Source organism: Balaenoptera musculus, chromosome 4, assembly GCF_009873245.2.
Source record: "Balaenoptera musculus isolate JJ_BM4_2016_0621 chromosome 4, mBalMus1.pri.v3, whole genome shotgun sequence".
Classification (NCBI taxonomy): Eukaryota; Metazoa; Chordata; class Mammalia; order Artiodactyla; family Balaenopteridae; genus Balaenoptera; species Balaenoptera musculus.
This window is the reverse complement of record NC_045788.1, coordinates 79,483,661-79,505,788: the sequence shown is the minus strand read 5'-3', so window position 1 is coordinate 79,505,788 and position 22,128 is coordinate 79,483,661. Positions and strand designations below refer to the sequence as shown.

Here is a 22,128-nt window from a genome sequence, read left to right as displayed (position 1 = left end):
CCTGGGGCTCCCGGTCAGCTTCTAAATTGCCCTCTCTCCCCTCCTAGCAAGTTTGCCCTGGAAGCCTTCCTGAAAAGACATGATGGTGTTTGTGAAAGTGCCTAAGCCTATGCCTGAGATAATAAGTTTTGATTTATTTAAACCATACTCTTCTGAAAACCTACCTAGGTGGCTTACAAAGATGCATAGAGTCCACCAGGCACACAGCAGGGGCTCAGAAAAGGTTCGTGTGGTTGGGATCTGCTCCAGGGTGAGGCTGGTGGGTGAGAGCATTGGGGGGACAACGAGGCTGCAGACGTCAAGGAGCAGAGCTGCACGTGGAGAAAGGTGACACACGGGAGAAAGGGAGAAGAGTACCCCTGGGCTCTCTCTCACCTGTTGTACCAAATCCCTGGGTGTTGAGCGATGTGGCTGCAGCCAAGAATTCTGCTCTCTGGCCTGTCAAATAGGAGGGGTTGCCTGGAGCCCCATGGATTCTACTCCATGGATGAATCTTTGAGTCTTTTCTGTACAATAAAATCGGGTTCAGGACTCCTCATTTGCTAATAGCTATGTGACAAAATTGTAATTTACCTTTATCTGTAAAATGTTAATAAACCTTTGATCTACAAATGCCCTATTTTCATAAGGTCAGTCCCACCAAGAAAGTAGGAACATCTAAGGTGGAGTGGGGAATGTTTTCCAAAGGGGAAAATTATAAATACTTGAAAAACTTTCCTAAAGAAATTTCTTTTTTGTACTTACAGCCTGACCTATTGTTCTAAACACTTTCTCCGAACAAGCATTCATCAGGGATATTTTTTCTTTTGTCCTTAGTGGAAAAGGCTACTATCCGACCAGCTAAAAGCATGGACTCGCTGTGCTCAGTGCCCGTGGAAGGTGAGATTTTTCAGTTGGATTTGGAACTGGGGATTACAACTGGGAGACTGGCGCTCCCACACCAGACTTGCCTTCCTAAACCGCAGACCCTGCTCATCTCCAGTCATGGCCACACACAATCCCCCAGGCCCAGATCCCTCCCTGACCTTCCGGAACTCAAGGGGCGCACACAGCCCTTGCAGTAACCTCCCCTACTCCACGAGGCCTCTTTCTCCAGCCTGTCTCCCCACAGCTGGAGACAGCAGCCTCCTTGCATTCAATCCTGAGCCAGGTAAAAGGTCAACACCTGAAAACTAAGGCAGAAGAGGCTCCCCCTGGGGCATAAAGAAGAGTTTTGAATTTAGGTGTTTCCATAGGCATTAGCTTCATTGTGTTTGTCAAGTCATGATTTTGAGTTGGTAGATTCATTCATTCCTTCATTCATCAATAAACACTGACAGGCACCAGCCTGGCACGTAGCTGGTCATTGCTGGTTGGAGCAGATGTACATACAGTTGCATGCCAGGTGACACCCATCACCAAAGCGGCACCTCACCATGTTAGTTCTTACAGCTCCAGCCTTAAGGACTGACTTGCCTGTAGCCCTTGCTTCTCTGTTTTTGTTAAGCAGCCAACAAGCACTTCTACAACTAGCAAGACACAGGGCTTCCCTAGCAGCAGACTGTTTAAACTCCCCCATGATTGTACCATGACTTTCGAATCCCTTTAATACAAGATATGTTGCTCTTTGATAAATGAGGCAGCCTGAAACAAAACAGAAAATCTTTAGAACAACTTTCAAAAAATAATACTAAACTTGTAAAATATTCAATGAGATCTTTTTAAGCTGGCTCAATCCTTTTAGCATTTTCTCACCTTTATACTCATCAATTTGCTTGGTTTTGAAACCTCTTGGGGGCAGTTCTTGCCCAGTTTGGCAGGATTTAATATTTCAAAAGCTAAAAAAACAGAACAAAAAAAACACCAAAAGCTAGGTCACCACTTCCGTGGGCATTGGGCAGGTTATCTAACCTCTCAAGTCTCGGTTTCCTCATGTGTTAAGGGAGACAATTACACTTCTCCTACAGAGTGGTTCCTAAGAATTTTAAACCTAACGTTACCTAAGATGTAGCACTTAGTGCCTAGTGGGGAATTATTTTCCAGATCCCTGGCAATTCAGTTGTTGTCTCCCAGCTTATTTATTTCCCACAGAGATTTTTTCCTCTTCTTTGCCTTCACTTCTAAGTCAGTCAGGAACTCACTCCTCACAACTGTGCTTTCTAACATTTAGTTAATTTACATTTCTAGTTTCTCATCCTCTGAATCAGCAGGAGGAAGCCTGGGAAAAGGCGGAAAGGTCTAGCTGAGAACAGCATTTGTTTCCTTGCTGGGAAATCAAACCCCTGTTTGGGTCCATCTGCCAGAGAAGACTTAAAACAATAAGTTTTAAAGTTTTAAAATGAAACAAGATTCTGTTATTTTGGCCTTTTTATCTTCATTCTGAGCAAACATCATTCTGTCATCTCCCATCTTCTTTTTATTTTTTCATGATCCACATTTAATGCTTGGTGGATGACTGCTCTATTTAGCAATTTCAGCAGTGTCTTTCTTTTGGAAACTGCTCTACCTGCGAAGATTAAAACAGATACATATGATACAACAAAATGGTTCTATCAGGGCATTATGACAAAATTCTGTGCACATAAGGAGATGTTTCCTCTTGTCAACCAAATGTTATGTGTCTGTCTTTATTAGGATAGCTATGCCCTTATTATCATGCTATGCCTTTCCAATATGCAAGTACTGCGTGCCTGCCCTTCCTGGAAGGCTGCTCAGTGATGTGTGTGCTCAGGCTGCTGACCACGTTCGTTTGCTTTTTCACTAGGGAAAGAAACCAAAGGAAATTTCAATCGAACAGTCACCACTGGTGGATTTTTCATCCCAGCAGCGAAAATGCACTCGACTAACACTGGCAGCTCATGTGACCTCAGCAAGCAAGAGGGCGAGTGGGGCCAGGAGGGGATGCCGGTGGGGGCCGAGGGGGGCTTTGACGTGAGCAGTGACCGAAGCCAGCTGCAGGGCGCTCAGGCCCGGGCCCCACCTGAGCAGCTGAAGGTGTTCCGACCCGTCGAGGATCCCGAGAGCGAGCAAACAGCCCCGAAGATGCTGGGCATGTTCTACACCTCAAACGACGGCCCCAGCAAATCTGTCTTTACCAGCAGCCTCTTCCAGATGGAACCCTCTCCCCGTCACCAGCGCAAGGCCCTGAACATCTCCAAGCCCTTTGCTGTGTCCGTGCCACTCCGCGTGTCAGCCGTCATCAGCACCAACAGCACCCCATGCAGAACCCCCCCAAAGGAGCTACAGTCTCTTTCCAGCCTGGAAGAGTTTTCTTTCCAGGGCTCAGAGAGTGGAGATTGGCCTGAAGACGAGAAGCCACTGGGAGTTGAGACTTCTACAGGTAAAGCAAGGGAGAGGGTCTCTTTCCATTGCAAGAGAGGAAAAACCAGACTTAAACAGAGTTTGCAGGGCAATGTAGTGAAGTGGTTAAGACTGCGGGCTCTGGAGCCAGACTGCCTGGTACAAGTATAGGCTCAGCCATTTTGCTGTACGATCTTCAGCAAGTTAACATAACCACTCCGTGCTTCAGCTTCTTGATCTGTACAATAGGGATAATGTTAATATTAAGTTGTGAATATTAAATTAGTTAATAGATGTAAAGCTATCAGAACAGGGTCTCATACACAGTAAGTACTCAGTCAATGTAAGGCAGGAGGGAAAGCTCACGGAATGGAATGCAGAGCTGGAACTGGGGATTCAACTCTTCCAGACACAATCCACCCATCCCACATTTCTACCTCACATCTGCAGAGAACATGGCTAGCAGCCCTAGTGGTGAGAAAGAGTATCCTCCTCCCAATTTCCTTTTTAAAAAAACACAGGGAGATCTCTGTGTTTGGGCCACATGCTTGGGTCACATGCCCAGCCTTGGACCAGTCACTGTTGCCAGACTAATAGGATTCTAAGATTGGCCAAGCGAGAGTCCCTGGGCCATCTCTGGAGTGAGAACCAACAACCAACTGTGAGCCACACAAAAGGGAAGTAATGAGGGCCTCAGAGGAAAAGATGGCTGAGAGATAAACCAATAAATGCTCATTGTGGTTTAAGAATATTTCTATTTCAATTAATATTAGCTAAACCCACGCACCTATAGTCACCTAATCTATGACAAAGGAGGCAAGAATATACAATGGAGAAAGACAGTCTCTTCAGTAAGTGGTGCTGGGAGAACTGGACAGCTAACATGTAAAATAGAATGAAATTAGAACACTCCCTAACACCATACACAAAAATAAAAATTAATATATGCTACCTTTTTCTGATCACCTATCATGGTGTCAGGCACTGTCCTAAGTGTTCTACATGTATTATTGCATTTCTTCTCACCACAACTCCATGAGGTATAGGTAGTTACTATTATCCCCCTTCGCTTAGAGAGGAATCTATTAACTTGCCCGAGGACTCATAGCAAGGAAGTGTAAAAGCCAGGATTTTAATGCAGATTTTAAAAAAACCATGCTTTTAAGCATTCTGCCATGATCCCTCACGTGTTTGCTATGGGCTGTAGAGTTAAAACGATTGTTAAGATGCAATCCCTTCCCCCAGCAAGCTCACAAACTAGGAAGGGAAACTGAAACTCTGCACCCACCTGCAGCACAGGGTCAGCTTGTGGAAGTAGCCTAACACCCTCCTTGGGCTTTTTTTTTTTTAATTGAAGTATAGTTGATTTACAATGTTGTGTTCATTTCTGCTGTACAGCAAAGTGATTCAGTTATACACATATATATACACACACATTCTTTTTTTATATTCTTTTCCATTTGGTTTATCACAGGAAATTGAATATAGTTCTCTGTGCTATACAGTAGGACCTTGTTGTTATTCATCCTATATATCATAGCTTACATCTACTAAACCTAAGTTCCCGCTCCATCCCTGCCCCAACCCCCCCCCCCTTGGCAACCCCAAGTCTGTTCTCTGTGTCTGTGAGTCTGTTTCTGTTTTGTAGATAAGTTCATTTGTGTCATGTTTTAGATTCCACATATAAGTGATATCATATGGTGTTTGTCTTTCTCTTTCTGACTTACTTCACTTGGTATGATAATCTCTAGTTGCTTCCATGTTGCTGCAAATGGCATTATTTTGTGTGTTTTTTTATGGCCGAGTAGTATTCCATTGTATATATGTACCATATCTTTATCCATTCATCTGTCGATGGACATTTAGGTTGTTTCCACGTCTTGGCTATTGTAAATAGTGCTGCTATGAACGTAGGGGTGCGTGTATCTTTTTGAATTAGAGTTTTGTCTGGATATGTGCTCCTTTGGGCTTTCTGAATGAGGGAGAGCGTAAGTACCCAAAGTATCATGAAAGGGGTGTTCAGAAAGGACTTCAGTGGCATCTAAAAGAAGCAGCCCTCTCAGGAGGATTCCAGGAACACTTCTCAGAAGTGGTGACATTTGGGCCTTCATAAATGGGTAGGACTTCCAAATGCAGAAAAGATGGAAAAGGGCATAATGGGCTGAGAGGTGCTGACTGTTGTGAGAAGTGTATAGATTTTGGACCCCAGCTGGGCAGATTCAGATCCGAGCTTCACCACTTTGGGGCAGTGTGACAGCTGGTTGGTATCTCTGAGCCTGTTTCTCTTCTGCAAAGCAGGGATGGCTCCTATCTCAAGGGCTGGGATGAGGTCTGCATGGGAAAATATTCATGAAATGCCTGCTCAGGGTGTGGCCCTCAGAAGATGCTCAGTAAACATCAGTCCCTTTCCCCTCCCCCTTCCCTTCAGGATGGGGCACAAGAGGAGCAAAAACGTAGGGGAATTAAGTGATGCCCTGTCTGGAGAATGCTCCATGGGCTGCTGTGGGTGGAACAGAGTGAGGGTTAGAAGAGAAAGCGCAGCCTTTGAGGAAAAAAGTGTTTCCAAAGGCTTTTATGTGATTGGCTGTCCTTTCCAAAAGAGAAGGTCCCCAGGCCCCAAGGGGTCTTTGGCAGACAGTCTGTTACTTTGTTTCCCTCTCTCCTTCCTTCTCTCTGTAATTCAGAATACCCAGTCTGTATCAAATTGGTCTTGGAAAGACACTGATGGAGACTCCAGTCTGCTTCCCTGACTGTGATTAGTGGCAGCCAGGGCAGAACAAGGGACCCTGGAGGAGGCAGCCACGTGGATCTAGGACCAATGGCCAGAGGGAGATGCCAAAAGTTTCAGCGACAGCGGAGGGCCCCTCACCTTTCTCTCTGATGGAGTTAGGTTAACGTAGGTTACTTATCTTCTTCCATAATTATTCCAAATGAAGAACTTCACCTTCCTTAATAAATTATTTTTTCTTTCTTTTGTACGGTAGCAATAGATAAAAGAAATAGAATTAAAGACAATTTTCCAGGTTACCTGATTCAAATTTTTAGTCACTCTGCTCAAACCCGTTCTTCTACTTTTGGCCAAACTAGGAAAAACTCCAGTGCAACCCAAAAAGTAAGAGATACCAAGTAAGTATTGCATTATAACTAAAGTGTTGACAGTTAGATTATTGATCACTTTGAATGAAAAAAAAAAAGGATTATTCAATTAGTCATAATAATTAATTGTCTGACTTCTACCTGATTCAAGGCTACGTCTTGGTAACCTCCATCCTTGGGTTGGGGGGCGGGGGAGGAAAGGACCACTAACTGGATCCTTCTGAAAAGGGCTGACATACAAGCTATAACTAACACTCTCTGGGTCCCCTTCTAGAAATGCTTATTGGAGGGAGGTCAGAGTAACCATATAAACTTAAGGAGGCCTGATCAATCAAACTCCAGGATTACCCTAAGAGATATTAGGAGTTGCCTCATTCTTCTACTGAAGAATGTACAAAAGAATTCTTTTAAATAGTTATATTTTAGTGCATCTGAAACAGGAGTCTACCTACAGAAATATGTTTTGCCTACCTCATAAACCCAAGGTTCTGTTAGTTAAGGTACAGGCCAAGCTGCTGTAACACAGAGAACAAAACACAGTGGCTCAAACAAGATGGGAGTTGATTTCTATCTTGCATATCAGAGGTAGGTGGAAGCGCTCAGGGAGATGCTCTGGGGTCCCAGGTTCCTTCAGCCGTCCCCAGGGGTGTTGTTCCTGCCTGTGTGGTCCAAGTGAGCACAACAACCCCCCACCACCACATTCCTGCCTGTGGGAAGGGGGTCAGGGGAGGTGCCCAAGCAGCTTCCACTGAAGGGTGGACCCAGAGGTTGCACCCATCACTTCCACCTCCATCCCATCTGCCAAAACTCACATGGCCATGCTGACCTTCAGGGGAGGCTGAGAAGCATCGCTGGCTGCATGGCCAGGTACCTAGCGAAACCTGAGTGGCAGGGAAGGTTCTATTTCAAAATGAGGAAGAGACTGGATACTAGGGGACGTTAGGAGTCTCTGTCTCCATGGTCACCCACTTCATGCATAAAGCATCCCATGCTGGGAACCTGACAATGCCCTTCCCTTCTGAGCTACAGAGACTCTTTTATAGCTTACAAGTATCCAGCAACCACATGTACTGGACTCCTAGGCCCTTAGAAGATAGTTTCTAGACATAGATGCTGCCTCTGTCCTGAGGAACTTAACCCAGGGATGGGCACCACATACAAGTGAAAAGAAAATGGTAACCTGATGGCTTGGCACCGCACGGGTTATTACAGTGAGTGCTGCAGGAAGTGGAGGGAAAGAGAGCGTGGTCTGGGGAGGCTCCAAAAGAGGTGTTATTAGGTTAGCGTCTTGAAGACTGGGTTAGAGTCGAGTCTCAGGGAGGACCAGAGCGGGGGAGTATAAGGCCTGTCAGGGGTGGCAGGTCTGCTCAGTGTCACGCAGGGGAGTGGGGGAAGAGTGGATGTGTGGCTGAGCCAGAGTGAGGAGGGCTTTGAGCAGGACAGTGAGTGATCTGAACAAGCTCACATGTCATGCAGACCCTTCCTCCACTCCTCACTTCAAGAGTCCACAGTCAATGAATGGAAGACCCTGAGCTTTACAAAAAGAGACACTGGCAAACATCCAACTAAGAGTTCTTAGTAAAATGAGAAAAAAATATTAAAAAAAAAATCACTGACGCATTACCCTTTTACCCAGAAGCTTCACTTCCAAGAATTTATTCTAAATAAATAGCTGCACAAGTACAAAATGTGTATGCATATCACGGCATTATTTGTAATAGCAAAAAACAGGAAACAATCCAAATGTCCACCTTTAGGAGATGGATTGAATAACTAAGGTGCATCACTCACAGTTGAGTCCCATGGAGTCCATAGTTTTGTGGGCCCAGCACCATTTCCTCAAACTCTTGTTCATCTGCGGGGGACAGTTTCTTTGCACACAGAAGGCATTGTATCTGAAGTGTCTGCCTTGTGTTTCTGGTTTTCTGCCTCGGGGCTTTTTCTGAAGGGAGGAACTCACCCAGCCCTTGCTCAGGAAAGCCCAGAAGTATATGGAGAGTTAACTGAGGCAGCTCTCACCCAATAGGAGATGGGAGTCAGGGGATTAATGCCCCAGCCGTACACCCTTTGGTGGAATAACTATGGGGCACATTCCTCGTGGTTCTTCAGAGGGTCACCAGGGACTGAGTTCTGGTTGCTCACTGTGGTAACCACTTATTGATTTTTCCTCCATCACTGTCTCACCTCCTCACTCCTGCTTCCTGGGACCACCTTTCAAATAAGCTACCTGCTGCCAGGACCTTGGCTCAGGCTCTACTTTGAGGGGAACTCAAACTAGCCCACATCCTAAAGAACAGTTAACCTACTTATATTACTAATATGGCATAGATTTCAACATATGTTCTTAAGTGAAAAAAATGCAAATCATGGAACAGTATAAATCACAGGCTATAATTTGTGTAATAAAGGTGGGGAATAAAAAATATATGGTACAAGTATCTGCTTATATATGCAAAAATGAACTATGGCAGAATAAACCAGAAACTAGTAAAAGTGGTTGTCCATAGGAGACAGTGGGGGTGTGGAACAGAATGGAAACAACAGGGATGAAAGCAAAACTTCTCTGAGACCACTTTTTTATATAATTTTAACTTTTCAACTCTGTAGTTGTTTTACATATTCAAAAATTAAGTTAAATTTCAAAAAACAAGCCTGCTAAGTGATGGGCAGAGGAAAATAGCACTTTGTCAGTTCTGAAGCATTATTAGTTCTGACATCAGAATGCTACTACTGGGTCTGATTTCAAAGCCAGCACTGTGGTCAGAGACCTTAAGTCACCAGCATAACTAGTGGCAATGAGAAGAGTTCATTCTCAATCAGTAAACTTTTCTGAGCTTCTACTGTCTGTCTGACACTGTACTAAGTGCTTTGCCTCTCTAATCGACTTTATCCTCACAACAGCCCTGTAATATATTATTATATATTATTATGCCATTGTATCAAGGTTACAAGATTCATTGAGAAACTAGCATTTGAACTCAGGTTTCTTTAATTCCAATGTAAACAATAATAATATCACTGAGGATCTGCTATGTAACAAGCACTGTGCTAAGTACTGAGCCTGTAATCCTACACTGTGGAAACAGCCTTATACAGTGAAATAGGACCTTCTTCAGGCAAGGCAGTAGGGGCCAAACATGAAGTCTGCCTCCCTCTCTAGTGTCTTGGTAGATGTTTAAGATCAGAGCTTAATCACTTTAGATATAAAGATATATCCAAATTGATGTGCAGATCACCCCTGGGAAGAGTCACACGGGAAGCTGTAATCATAATCATAATACATCTTTGTAGCTTGGTGTAAATCACAGGTTTCTGTGACCTTAGGCAACAGGCAAAAGACTGGATTAGCGCCAGCTTTCTCAACCTCAGCACTATTGACATTTTGGACTCGGTAATCCTTGTCGGGGGCGGTCTTATGCTTTGTAGCATATTTAGAAGCATTCCTGGCTTCTACCCGCTAGATGCTGGTAGCCACTCCCCACCACCCGGTTGTGAGAACCAAAAGTGTCTCCAGACATCACCAGATGTCCCCTGGAGAGGGGAGGAGCAAATGGTTGCCAACAGAAAACCACTGGACTAGATGATCTTCGAGGTCCCTCCCATCTCCAACAGTCTGAGACTCTGGGATCAGAGGACAGATCATTGGTAGGAGGAAAGGGTAAGGAATGTGAGGGAGCAGTGAGCTGGGAGAATTCCCTCCAGCCATGTGACACAGAAGTAGCCCGGGACAAAGACTGTGGGGGGAATGGCCTCTCTTGAATGGAGTCTCCTTCCACTGATAACTCTCATCCTCATTGCAGCATCTGTACCTAAGAAGGCAGCTCTTGAGAATATTAAGCCAGGACCAGATGCAGTGAGAGCACTGGAATGCAGCAAAGGCCTTCCCCAGGAGCCAGGCGGCCAACTGGAGAAGAAAACCTCAGAACACTCCCTAGGCTCTCGACATTCAAGTGAATTAGAGAAGAAGTTGGATGCAGAGAAGGCGGTGGAGGAGGGTGGAGAGACTGGCCAGGTGGAATCCAGCGCTCTGCAGGAGAGCCCTGGGGCCAGAGCCGAAGCAGTGTTTCTCCATGAGATGGTAAGGTGGACTCACTGCCCGGTCCAGCCAGTAGGGTCCTCTTTTTCCCAGGGGCTCTTGGTACAGTTTAAAGTTTTTTGTTGCTGTTGTTTGTTTTGAAGAACCAGTTTCTGCCAAAGGGACTTTAGGGCACAGCCTTCTAATCAGGTCTGGGATTTTTTTGCAGTGAACTTGTCAGGGATCCTATGGTGATACGAAGTAACCATCCAGCTCAGATTCCCTAGGACCGACTCAACTCTTAAATATTTCTGACCTGAAGTCACCATAAACCAGTAACATGTCCTGGGAATGTAATGACATTCAATCCCGGAAGCAGCACAAAACCTGCTTCTCGTGTCCTGGTCCCAAACGTGATGACCATTCATGGGGGCCAGCTCTCTTCTTCCAGACATCTTGGATGGACAGTTGTCTATGTTTATCTGTAAAAATCTTCTGTAAGATTTTCAGGATCTATTCCTTCCTCCGATGGCTCTGGAGAACTTAAAACATGATGCCAGAGCGTACTAAACCTTTTCCACTTTTTAGAGGTGGGATTTTCCAAGGTCTTTTGCGGGGGGGATATTCTTGCTCAAGATGAAGTCGTGAGGAGGTTTACCAGGGACATCCAGGGAGGAGTCTTGCATTTGGGAAATAGCTCTGTGACCTGGAGGAGTGTGCCAAAGGGGAAAAGAAAACACTTTGCCTTTTAACTTGCTTCCAGGAACTTGGTTTCTGGGACACGCACAAAAGGCTTGTGGGCTGGGAGTTAGGGCAGTGCAGGCACACCACAGTGGCCTCCGGAGGGCTGAATAAGGGTTCCTGTAAGGTGTGTTCGTATTTACAGAAGGAGAAGGTTGCAAAGAGCATTATGGGGATTGAATTTGGGGAGGGATCAAGTATGAATGACATTGCTTTGAGAAGCAGATGAAGTTAATGCTAGAAGGAGAACCAGGCTGGATTCATGGAAACAAGTAAAAGCGACAATTCATTCATTCATTTAAAAACATGTATTAAACACTGTTTTGTGTCAGACACTCTGCTGAGCACTGGGATCACTGCAGTGTACAAGACGGTCACCATCACTGTCTTCTCGGAGCTGACAGCTTAGTAGGTGAAAGGTCATTAACCAAGTCTTTTCTAGGGTGATATGGAAGTATGAGTTCTGTGGGAGCATATAACAGGGGGATGCAACCTAGTCAGAGGGAGGAGGGGGGGGTCACAAGGGTCAGGGAAGGCTTCTCTGAAGAATAGATATTTAGATTGAGAACTTAGCTAGGAGAAAGGGGTAGGGAGCAGAGTAGGAAGGGAGAGACTCTCAGGCAGAAAGCGTAAGATGTGCCATGAATTTGAAATGGGAAAGAGCACGAAACATTCAAGGAACAAGAACAAGGCTGGAGAACGGGAACGTGGACTAGAGAAAGTGAGGCTCAGAGCAAAGCAGGAGCCGCGTCAGGCAGGGTTGCTTGGAAGGGATTTGGAGCTTAACCTAAGGGCAAAGGAAACTCTTCTGATTTGCTTAGAATTTTATCTTTTAAAGGTCACTCTATTCTGTGAGGAGAATGGCTTGGAGAAGGGCAAGACAGGAGGCAGGGATGGCAATTAGAAGGCTAGTCTGTGGCAGACCAGGCGAGAAAAGACGGTGGCTTAGACTAGAGTGGGGGAACTGGGGATAGAAATGGAAGGCTTTCAGAGCTATTTGGAAGGTCGAGTGAATAGGACTTGGTGAAGGACTGGATAAGGAGTGAGGGAGAAGGAAGAATCAAGGACAACCCATGAGTTTCTGATCTGAGCAAAACATGCACTATGGTCCACTTAACTGAAATGGCAGACTGGGGGTGGAGGGGAGTTTAGATGTTCATTTATTCATTTAAATGTATTGTTTCTTAGTAAGAGATCAATAATGTAGGAGCTGCAGAGAGTAAAGAGATGCCTCTGCCCTGAAGGAGGGCACAGTCTAGTAGGCAAAATAGACACGTACACAGATAAATGCAGTATAGTAGAATTAGATCTCAAAAATACCCCTGCCTTCCGACCAAGTAATCCTACTCCTGGAAAGTTATCAGAAGGAAATAAAAGAAAACAATGAATCCATTTAAATTCACAGACCCCTTATTGAGCAATTACTCACAGTATACCAGGCATCATTTGGCCTTGAGGAATCAAAGATGGATGAACACAATTCCCGATCGAGGAACTCACAGTCCATTGGGAAAGATAAGACAAGCATCCAATTAACTGTAATGTGAAATGACATGTGATCAGAGCCAGGGGAGAAGCGATGTCAGGTGGGTAGCATGTCAGACTTCCCAGAAGGGCCGTCTGCCCCTCGGGATAGAAGTGCCTCCCCAAACTGCTTCTCCTCGGGACAGAATTAGGCCTTGAGATAAGAAACAAAAGGAACTGAAATTTGCTTCCCTGGCCCTGACCAGGCCTCCCTTCATCCCTTTCCTTTCTGCAGCTGTGGGCTTTGTGTAGGGAAAGGGAGGGGCCGAGGAGGGCAAAGAGAAGCTGGGCTTGAGGGGAGACAAGGACAACAAATAAGACGGAGCAGGAGGCACCCATCACAGTTAACAGCGGTTATCTGTGGGCAGTAGGAAGATATCATTTTGCTCTTTTTCATCCTTCTTTCTTTTAATATGTAGCCAATCTTTTTTTCCATGTGGAATATGTATTTCTTTGGTAATAAGAGGGGAAAGCTATCTTTATTTATTTGGAAAGCAGGCGTCAGGACAAGAGTTAACATTTCATTCCACTGGGAGACTCTCATTCTTGTGAGCCATCGGGTCAACCTGAGGTTATATGAGATCAGGGGTTGGTTTGTTTTATTAGGCAACAGTGCACAGGGATTAAGTGCTTATGTTCTGGGGCAGACTGAGCTGGAATTCAATCTTGGTCTGCTGCTGTGTGGCTTCGGTAAAATGTTTAATCTGTTTGAACACAGGTCTCCTCATCTCTAAAATGGGAGTAATTACAGTAGTATTTATCTTTTACGGTTCTTGGGGAAATTAAGAAAATACAGTTAATGATGTCATGGCACACAGTAAGCATGAGTAAACATCCACAGTTATCACTAACGCTGTATCCTTTGTGTACTGAGGTTAGCGCCGCCAGGCACTGCTCCAGTCCCTACACTCTCCCTGGGAAACAGCGCGGATGTGCGCGCCGAGAGGGTCTTTGGTTCTAAGTAATCAGTTTCTTGATGTTTTTCAGGATGAAGATGATCTGGCCAACGCCCTGATCTGGCCTGAGATTCAACAAGAGCTGAAAATTATTGAATCTGAGGAGGAACTGTCCTCCTTGCCACCACCTGCTCTACAGATCGGCGCGACTCAGCCTATTCCTGAGTCTAGTCCAGGGCCTTTTGCTTCCCCGGAGCCTCCTGGGAGCCTGCCTTGTGGCTCCGCCCCAGCTCCAGTTTCCACCCCTCTGGAGGAGTGGACTAAGGATCCAACCAATCAGAGCACACAGGGCACTTCCGCAGCAGCCAATAGAGAAAAGTCGGAGACAACCAGCATCCTCCATAGATCCGAGCCTGAAAAGGGCCAGCGCCCAGACCCCGCCAGCCTGACTCCTCTGGAAATGGTTCCATTTGAGAAGTCTTCTCCACAAGCAACAGTGGAGGTGGGGGGCCCAGGGAATCTGTCTCCTCTGCTCCTGCCTGCTCCTCCTCCTCCTCCTCCTCCAACTCCTTTGGAGGAGGTGCCTCCAGTCCAGCTATTGAAGGGTGGCCCTGAGAGAGAAGACTCATCTGGGAATTTGAGAACAAATCCATATATAGATCAGCTGAAGTCCAAAGGCAGCCCTGGGATCCCCAGTCTTCATCAGGGAGAGGAGGCCTCTTCAGAACAAAGTGAAAAGCAAAATTCAAAGAATGCTGCTTCTGAGGGCAAAGGCTCTAGCTTTCCAAGCCCAACCAGGGAGGTTGAGATTTCCCCACAAGGAGAGGAGGATGTAGCCCACTTAGTACAGGAGCCCTCAGACTGTGATGAAGATGACACTGTGACAGACATTGCCCAGCATGGCCTGGAGATGGTGGAGCCCTGGGAGGAGCCCCAGTGGGTGACAAGTCCCCTGCACTCACCCACCCTTAAAGATGTACAAGAGGCCCAGATGCAGGGCCCCCAGGGCCACCGACTGGAGAAGAGGCTTTCCCACAGGCCCAGCCTTCGCCAGAGCCATTCTCTAGATGGCAAAACCATGGTTAAGAGCCAGTGGACTCTTGAGGGTTCCTCCTCCAGCAGCTGTGCTAATCTTGAAGCAGAGAGGAATTCCAACCCTCTGCAGCCCTTGGCACCCAGGAGCGAGATTACTGGATGGGATGAGAAAGCCATGAGGTCCTTTCAAGAGTTCTCTGGCCTGAAAAGGCCAGAGGTTCCTCACAACCAGAAGGGACCAGGTGGTTTGCAGCCCAAATCAGCAGAATCCAGCCCTGTCAGTCTAGCAGAGGGAAATGAACTGGGGACACACCTGGGGCCACACAACCCTCAAATTAAGCAAGGTAGTGATCCTGGGCCAGAAAACAGCAAGGAGAATTCACCGGGTGTGCAGGACAGCACCTCACCTGGAGAGCATCCCCCAAAGTTACAGCTGAAGAGCACTGAATGTGGGCCCCCAAAGGGGAAAAATAGGCCTTCTTCTCTCAACTTGGACTCTGCCATTCCCATCACTGACCTCTTCCGGTTTGAGAATGTGGCCTCATTTGGTTCACCTGGAATGCAGCTCTCTGAGCCAGGAGACCCAAAGATCACATGGATGACCTCATCTCACTGTAAAGTAGACCCCTGGAGGGTTGACTCTCAGGACCTGGACATTGTTGCTCATGCCCTGACGGGCCGCCGTAACTCAGCTCCTGTGAGTGTGTCAGCTGTGAGAACCTCCTTCATGGTCAAAATGTGCCAGGCCAGGGCAGTCCCAGTCATCCCACCCAAGATTCAGTACACCCAGATCCCACAGCCCCTGCCCTCTCAGAGCTCAGAGGAGAGTGGGGCTCAGCCCCTGGAGAGAAGCCAAGAGGAACCCGGCTCAACTGGTGGGACCTCTCAGAAACTTGCCAAAGATGATTCTCTCTCCTCCTTGGAAAGCCCGAAGGAAGAGAAACCAAAGCAAGATACAGGAGCCATTGAGTCCTTGCCAATGGATGCCACTGCATCTCGCATGTGCGAGGGATCCACCCTTTCTCCAGAACCAGGTTTAGTTAACCTGCTCTCCACTCAGGATGCAGTAGTGCAATGTAGAAAGCGCACATCAGAGACAGAGCCATCTGGGGACAACCTTCTTTCTTCAAAAATAGAGCGACCATCAGGGGGTTCTAAGCCTTTCCACAGGTCAAGACCAGGAAGACCTCAGAGCCTAATCTTATTCAGTCCTCCTTTCCCCATTATGGACCACCCACCACCCCCATCTACAGTGACAGATTCCAAGGTCCTGCTGTCCCCTATCAGAAGTCCCACCCAGACAATTTCCCCTGGCCTTCTTTGTGGGGAGTTGGCAGAAAACACATGGGTCACACCAGAAGGGGTTACACTTAGGAATAAAATGACCATCCCTAAGAATGGCCAGAGACTGGAGACCTCAACAAGCTGTTTTTACCAGCCCCAGCGGAGATCAGTGATTCTGGATGGCAGAAGTGGGAGGCAAATAGAATGACATCAGTTCACCTGATGGCGTCTGAGAAAATGTCATGATTCATCTGGAAGTTATTACAGAGGCAACTTGCCTTTATTCCAGGCAGAGGTTATCCAAGTTTGGGCTCATTTTGGCCTCTTCTCTTTCTTCTGCCTTTTGACCATTTATTAATTAGGCCATTTGCCAGAATAGAGGTCAAGGGAAGGACCAAGAGATGACATTTAAATAAGCCTATTTGAGCAGGCAGGGAAAAGTCAGGTTAGGGAAAAGGATGAAATGCTGGCCTCCAGTGATATTTGGGGCTTATAAATTGCATCACTCCCCCATTGCTATTATCTAGTACTGTTGAGAGCTGGATGTGATAATGTCTTTTGAAAGAAAGAGAAATCCTTTGCCTGTGTTGGAAAATGTTGCTATTGAGGTTTGAAGGCCTCCTATTTACTTCATGCTTTTTAATGCTCTTTAAAGCATGTGTTCTTTTAGACCAGTTTTCTGATAAGCTTTGAAAAAGTGTACTATCCAGAGTAGAAGCAGGTTTGGAAACGCAAACTAGTGTACACTTAGACATCCAAGTGGGTGAATATAGCCATGCTTTCCCTGGAATCCCTGCAGATCTATCCCAGATGGCTCCATATACCAGCATAGAAAATCAGAATCTATACTCAAGAGCAAACTCTGAGACTGGCACAATCCAAGAAGACTTTCTGGCTCTGGCTTTTTATTAATTTGGGACTCCAGCTGCCACGATCCTGCCCTGTGATTTATAAATCCAGTAGTCGGGCAGGGTCGGGGCTGAGTTGAGGGTTACCTCAATGAAATGTGCTAAATCTTCATTTAGTATGAGATAGTGATCTGCTCTCCTTCCAATATCAGAGTTCACGAACAGATTGTCATCATAGAGAAAAGCCTCACACATAGGCAGAACTACACTCCAAACGTTGTGTTTAAATCGGTGGGACTTTCGCAGAAAACACCTCTAGCTCAGTTTCACTTGCCTTCCACACTAGGCTGGGACCAGAGTACCGGAGAGGATAAGGGGGGAGCCCTAGGAAGAGCGGGAAGAACCCTTGCAGGGTGGCCGTCACTCCCGCTTGGTGAGAGTTGCCCTTCTTGAAATGTATTTCATTTTAGCCAGTGGGTGCCTTCCTTCCTCCCTCCCCCTCCATTGGTCAAGAGCAGATTTGAGGCACCCCTCCCCCTTCCATAATCCCCCTCATCCAGCACCCACCCCAGGCACTCAAATTTGCTCTTCTCCTGTCTATATGCAAGCAGAAGCAATAAACCAATCTGATTTTACTTCAGTTATTTAGAACTTCAAATGGTTCTTTCCTTTTCTGCTGGAGAGAGGAAGGAGAATTAACATAACCTGCTGGCAGATTTTTGGTGCTCTTCCAAAAAGGGCTTCACAGGAGCCCTTCTCAATGCAAAACCCATCAGGGTATCAACACTTTCAAACCTTCTAAGACAACTACCTTGTTTGAGAAACAAAGAAAGACAGGACCTATTTTTAGCTTTATGCACCTCTTCTCAGGTTCAAGGCTGGCTGAACTCTGTCCAGAAGCTCAATCGCTGCAGACATCTCTCTAAGAGCTAGCAGTACCTCTGGGCAGACCTCACAACCAAGGCTGGCAATGGGCTGGGTAGGGGCTGAACTGGTTACCTCCTGCAGTGAGAAATTGGAAGCTGATGTCCTGCAACAGATACATATCCCTCTCTCCCTTCTTCCCTGATACGCCTTACAGAGAGTTTTGAAATCTTGTCCTATACCTTTTAAGCCAGTGTCTGTGACAGAGATAAATGGCAAGCCAGCTGACGAGTTCTGCTCTCAGAGGGCACTGAGTGAGCAAGGGGAGCAGTTAATAGGCCTTTGGTCAGTGGTTTTTGCATTGGGTGAGCATGACATTGGACCAACAGCCAAGGAGATGTAAACCCATAAGAAAAGTCCTAAGGTATAGCATTTTTCCCCTAGGCAAGAAAGGTAAAGGAATATAGTGGTGCCAGATGAGGAAAGCCGTGTTCAGGAGATTTGAAAAGTACATTTCTGCCTTATCAGAAAATGTGGCAGACAGGCTTTATGTCAATATCAGTACACTGTGGTGTCTACATTTTGACAAAGACCATGTTCCAGTTAGGATGTGAGAGAGGGAGGGAACTGCACTTTGCTTCACCATCAGAACTCTGAGCCAAGTAATGAAATATTTAAACTATTTTATGATTATTTAAAATTTTTGTAACACTTAGAGGATATATTTTTATTTGAGGATAGACTGAGAAGCCACCATTTACATATTAACAAGTGAGTCCAACTTGAGGCACCTATGTAGATTAAATGGCTGCCATGTTCCTTAGACTCTGACATCTTTCATTTGTAGCATCATCTTCAGAAGTGTGAGTGTGTGGATGTCATCCACATGTCATCACACACACACAGTGTGTGTGACAACTGTCTGGAGATATTCCCTACTCTGAGCTTTCCCAGCCAGAAGGCCCTGGAAGCTGACTCACCTTCTTGGTCAGTGTCCTGCTGCTAAAGTATGGACCTCTCCTTAATCATAAACTTCCTGTGGGCTGGGGCCAGCCTGGCACTGATGAAATTCCATTCCATGACAAGGAAAACTCATTACATTTTCCCCTTGAAATCGTTCCCCCAAAATCTCCTGAGATTACCTATTTGGTCATCCACTTGGGACTGAAAAATGAACCCCCTGAGAATGGCTGGATGGAAATCAGACTGCCTGCTTCCATCTAGGGGAAGGAGAGAAGAGGTGCTGCTATTTATAGGAGGATCTACATGGTGCCCTAGAAAGGGCTACAGAAACAAATTCTCAAAAGGCACCTTCAAATCAACTATGAGTCATCAGAATGGGGGTGGCTGAATTTAAAGTGAAATGCATGCATATTCTAATGTTTCTTTCAGTGTTAATGGTTGCCTAAGAAGATAATAACCTATATTTATTGGCAAAATGGTCCTCCCAGGCCAACCTTTTTTTTTTTTTTCTTTTTTGCCAAAATGTAGCAGGTAAAGGGAATTTAGTTTTTATTCTCTGCTTCAAATGGAATACGAAGGGGCCTGATCAAAAACCCCATTAAGACACTGTTAGCCTAATCTAAGCCCTAAAATTCAAAATATGGCCAAGGCAAAATTCTGAATTCTGGGGAGATTTAAAATGTAAACATCATCATCCTCAACAGACAATATTTATGAAGAGCTTAGTAATATTGCACTGGGTACCTCAGAACTCTGAAATTCTTGAAGAGTCTAATGAAAAAGAGGAGAGGGATGGTAGCAAATGAAACAGCCTATAAGCAACCAGGAGCAAGATCTAGAACCATTAAGTTACCAAATGAAAGCAGCAGGGGAAAACAGGTAGCAACTTAGCATCTTTTAATATGATTGCTAATAGTGTTCAAGTTACCTACTGACTTTAATCAAATTAAACACAATTACAAATCCAGTAGAAGGTACTAGGAAGACATTCAGGTGTTGAGAATTTTGCTTTGATCACTTAAAAACTTGAGAGTGGTAACTAAGAATAAATAGTTCTGAGGTTTTGCATGGTCTTAATTAGTTTGGCTGTGAAGTCTTGTTGGATCTTGGCAAATGAGCCAGGTAACATCAGGGTTCCATACTCCTTGAGAGGGGGTTTTAGACACTTCCATCATCACAAAATGGGTTAACTCCTGTTGATGATGAAGTCATAGGTCCAAGATAAATTGTTAGTTTCATGTCTAATGTTTAGCACATGATAATCACATTTGCCTAAAGTTGGGTGGGTCAGTCGATTGTCTACACAGGCCTTGTGTTCTGCCTGAAGAGCTACTGGGAAACCTAAGATTCATTTGTCTGGGATTGGAATGGGAGAGGTTCAGGGTAGGTCCAATTCCCACCAGGATTGATTAGGACCACATTCTACCATGGCCTGTCCTATCTGATGACAACATGAATCTTGGGGTTAAATGTTGCCAGGAGTATGATTTCAGGCATTTCCAGCAGGAAGGTCAGTTCAAAATGTAGAATGACAAAGCATGTGTCCTCCTTCGTCAACACCTTTCCTAGCAAAGTTAGACCAGAAGAGGGAGCAAGCACCTTTCCAAGCATGGAGAGGAATGGGAGATGGTAGAAGGGTGATTGCCTAAGATCAGGGTAAGTCCAGATAGTATAAAATTGGGGCCACCACTGATCAACTGGCACACAGTAGATCATTTAGTAGCGTTGAAGTTCATGAGCAATGCAGGGATCACTTCTATGAGGATGAAGGAGGATGTAGTTACATATAAGAAACCTATTAAATACAGAGCCATGTGTTTTACTGGATGAATCACAATGCTTTGCATTAACTTAATGCCATAGTACTTCCTGGCTTATAATTCTGTAAGGTAAAGCACTTTCTCAAAGGAGTCTATTAGAAAGCCACATGATTTCAGCTGTTTGTTGAGCTTGACAAATATGTTTCCAAAAATATAATCAAAATGTTTTTCTATTGATTAAAAAAGCATAAATATTAAACCTATCCTTAGAGACATTTAAGTGTAATTAAAACAGATTGTTATGCTTTAAAAATGTACTCTAATAAATGATATAAAACATAATGCTCATGACGGCACTATGAACTAGAGGACATGGGATCAGCAAAATCAATAATAGGAAAAGTGGACTTTATGCATTCAGGCTCATTGTTCTACTTTGTTCTGTTTGATGTCATTTTTTATTACTTCAAGGTTTGGTCTCCTCACAGCAAAAGTCCTGATCGTTTGCTTCAGTAAAATTTTCTTGCTTTGTTATTTTACATCTTAATAATTGTCAAATATTTGCAACTTCACTCTCTTACTGTTGCAATCATACATGTCACCCAAGATACCCAGTATAAATCAATGGATGTTGTCATGAAAAATGAGAAGGAAAAAAAGCTATTACTTCTCAAAACTCCACAGCTTAAGGAGTTATGTGGGTCTACCTGCAAAGATGTGAACTCAATTTTTCTATTTCTTGAATTAGTCAGGGAGGACTATTTTTTTCAGTGATTTTTATTAATGGTGCTCTGAGGGAAAAAAAGCAAAAGTTTGCTATCCTGGCATATATTATCACAGAAGGGGGTTGGGGGAGGGGAGAGGCACTCAGTGAGTTGAAATGACAGGCCCTTAAAAAAACAATCATACAGCCTAGGCTCACAACTTGGTGATATTTGCAGTGAAAAATATTGTTGCCAAGGGTATTAAAATTCTAGCATTTCGGCAATATTCTATTTAGAACTTTACACCACTCAGGCCTGCTCTTGTTCCTTCACTGCTGCCATAAATGCCCTTTATCCTATATACTCCCAGATCCCCACTCCTCTGTTTCTCTGAGTGAGCCTACCACCCTTCCCCCCTGCCAAACTGAAAACACACAGTTCCCCTCACTCCTAATCTTTCCTCCAGTTCCTCTAGAGCCCTTCTCTCCTTGAATCTCTTCACTGAACGTTGCCTCCACTCCTTAGACTTCAGTAAAACTTGACACTCACCTGAGGACACTTCTTTCCCTGCCCATTTCTCCCACATTACAGACTACAAAAAGCCCAGAAATTTTATCCAGTTTCCCACTCCTGCTTATGCACCATTTCTTCCCATCTCATGCAAAAATCTCATGACTGAAATTTATGGCATCCAGCTATTTTACCTTTTCTGTTCTTTGTGGCCATGATGTAGTCCATGTGCCAGATTTCCCAGTCTCTGGCACCAGGCTCCCTGTTTCCTCTCTACCTCCTGTCCCATCGTCATCCTGGATGACTTCAACATTCCTGAGGAAAACTCATCCTGCACCCTTGCCACAATTGCTTACAGCTTTTGCCTCTACTGAATTTTGACCATTTGCTTCCAGGGTTACACATCAGGCTGTTTCATAACCCAGAACTCTATGATCCTGAACTCCCAATATTCTTCTCAGAACTCCTATCTTTGCTCCTTTATTCCTTCTACTTGCTCAAGATCACTAATGCCTGACCCAGCCCTGCTCTTTCTGATGGCCAGCACCCCCACCAGACTTCATTCTTCTTCCCTAGCCTTTCCAGACCCCAAGGTGCATCAGCTCAGCT

The 22,128-nt window shown here is 45.2% G+C and overlaps 1 protein-coding gene across 1 annotated transcript in view; it reads left to right on the top strand.

Annotated features, from left to right (window-relative positions):
* The window catches only part of ARHGAP31 (Rho GTPase activating protein 31), a 110,971-nt gene extending 90,127 nt beyond the window's left edge, over positions 1–20,844 (top strand). Inside the window, exons 9-12 of the mRNA XM_036850388.1 lie at positions 817–879; positions 2,744–3,319; positions 10,176–10,453; positions 13,643–20,844. Of these exons, the coding sequence (XP_036706283.1) occupies positions 817–879; positions 2,744–3,319; positions 10,176–10,453; positions 13,643–16,078 (3,353 nt within the window). The 3' untranslated portion in view covers positions 16,079–20,844. The remainder of the gene's footprint in view (positions 1–816; positions 880–2,743; positions 3,320–10,175; positions 10,454–13,642) is intronic.
* Positions 20,845–22,128: the final 1,284 nt, after the last annotated feature.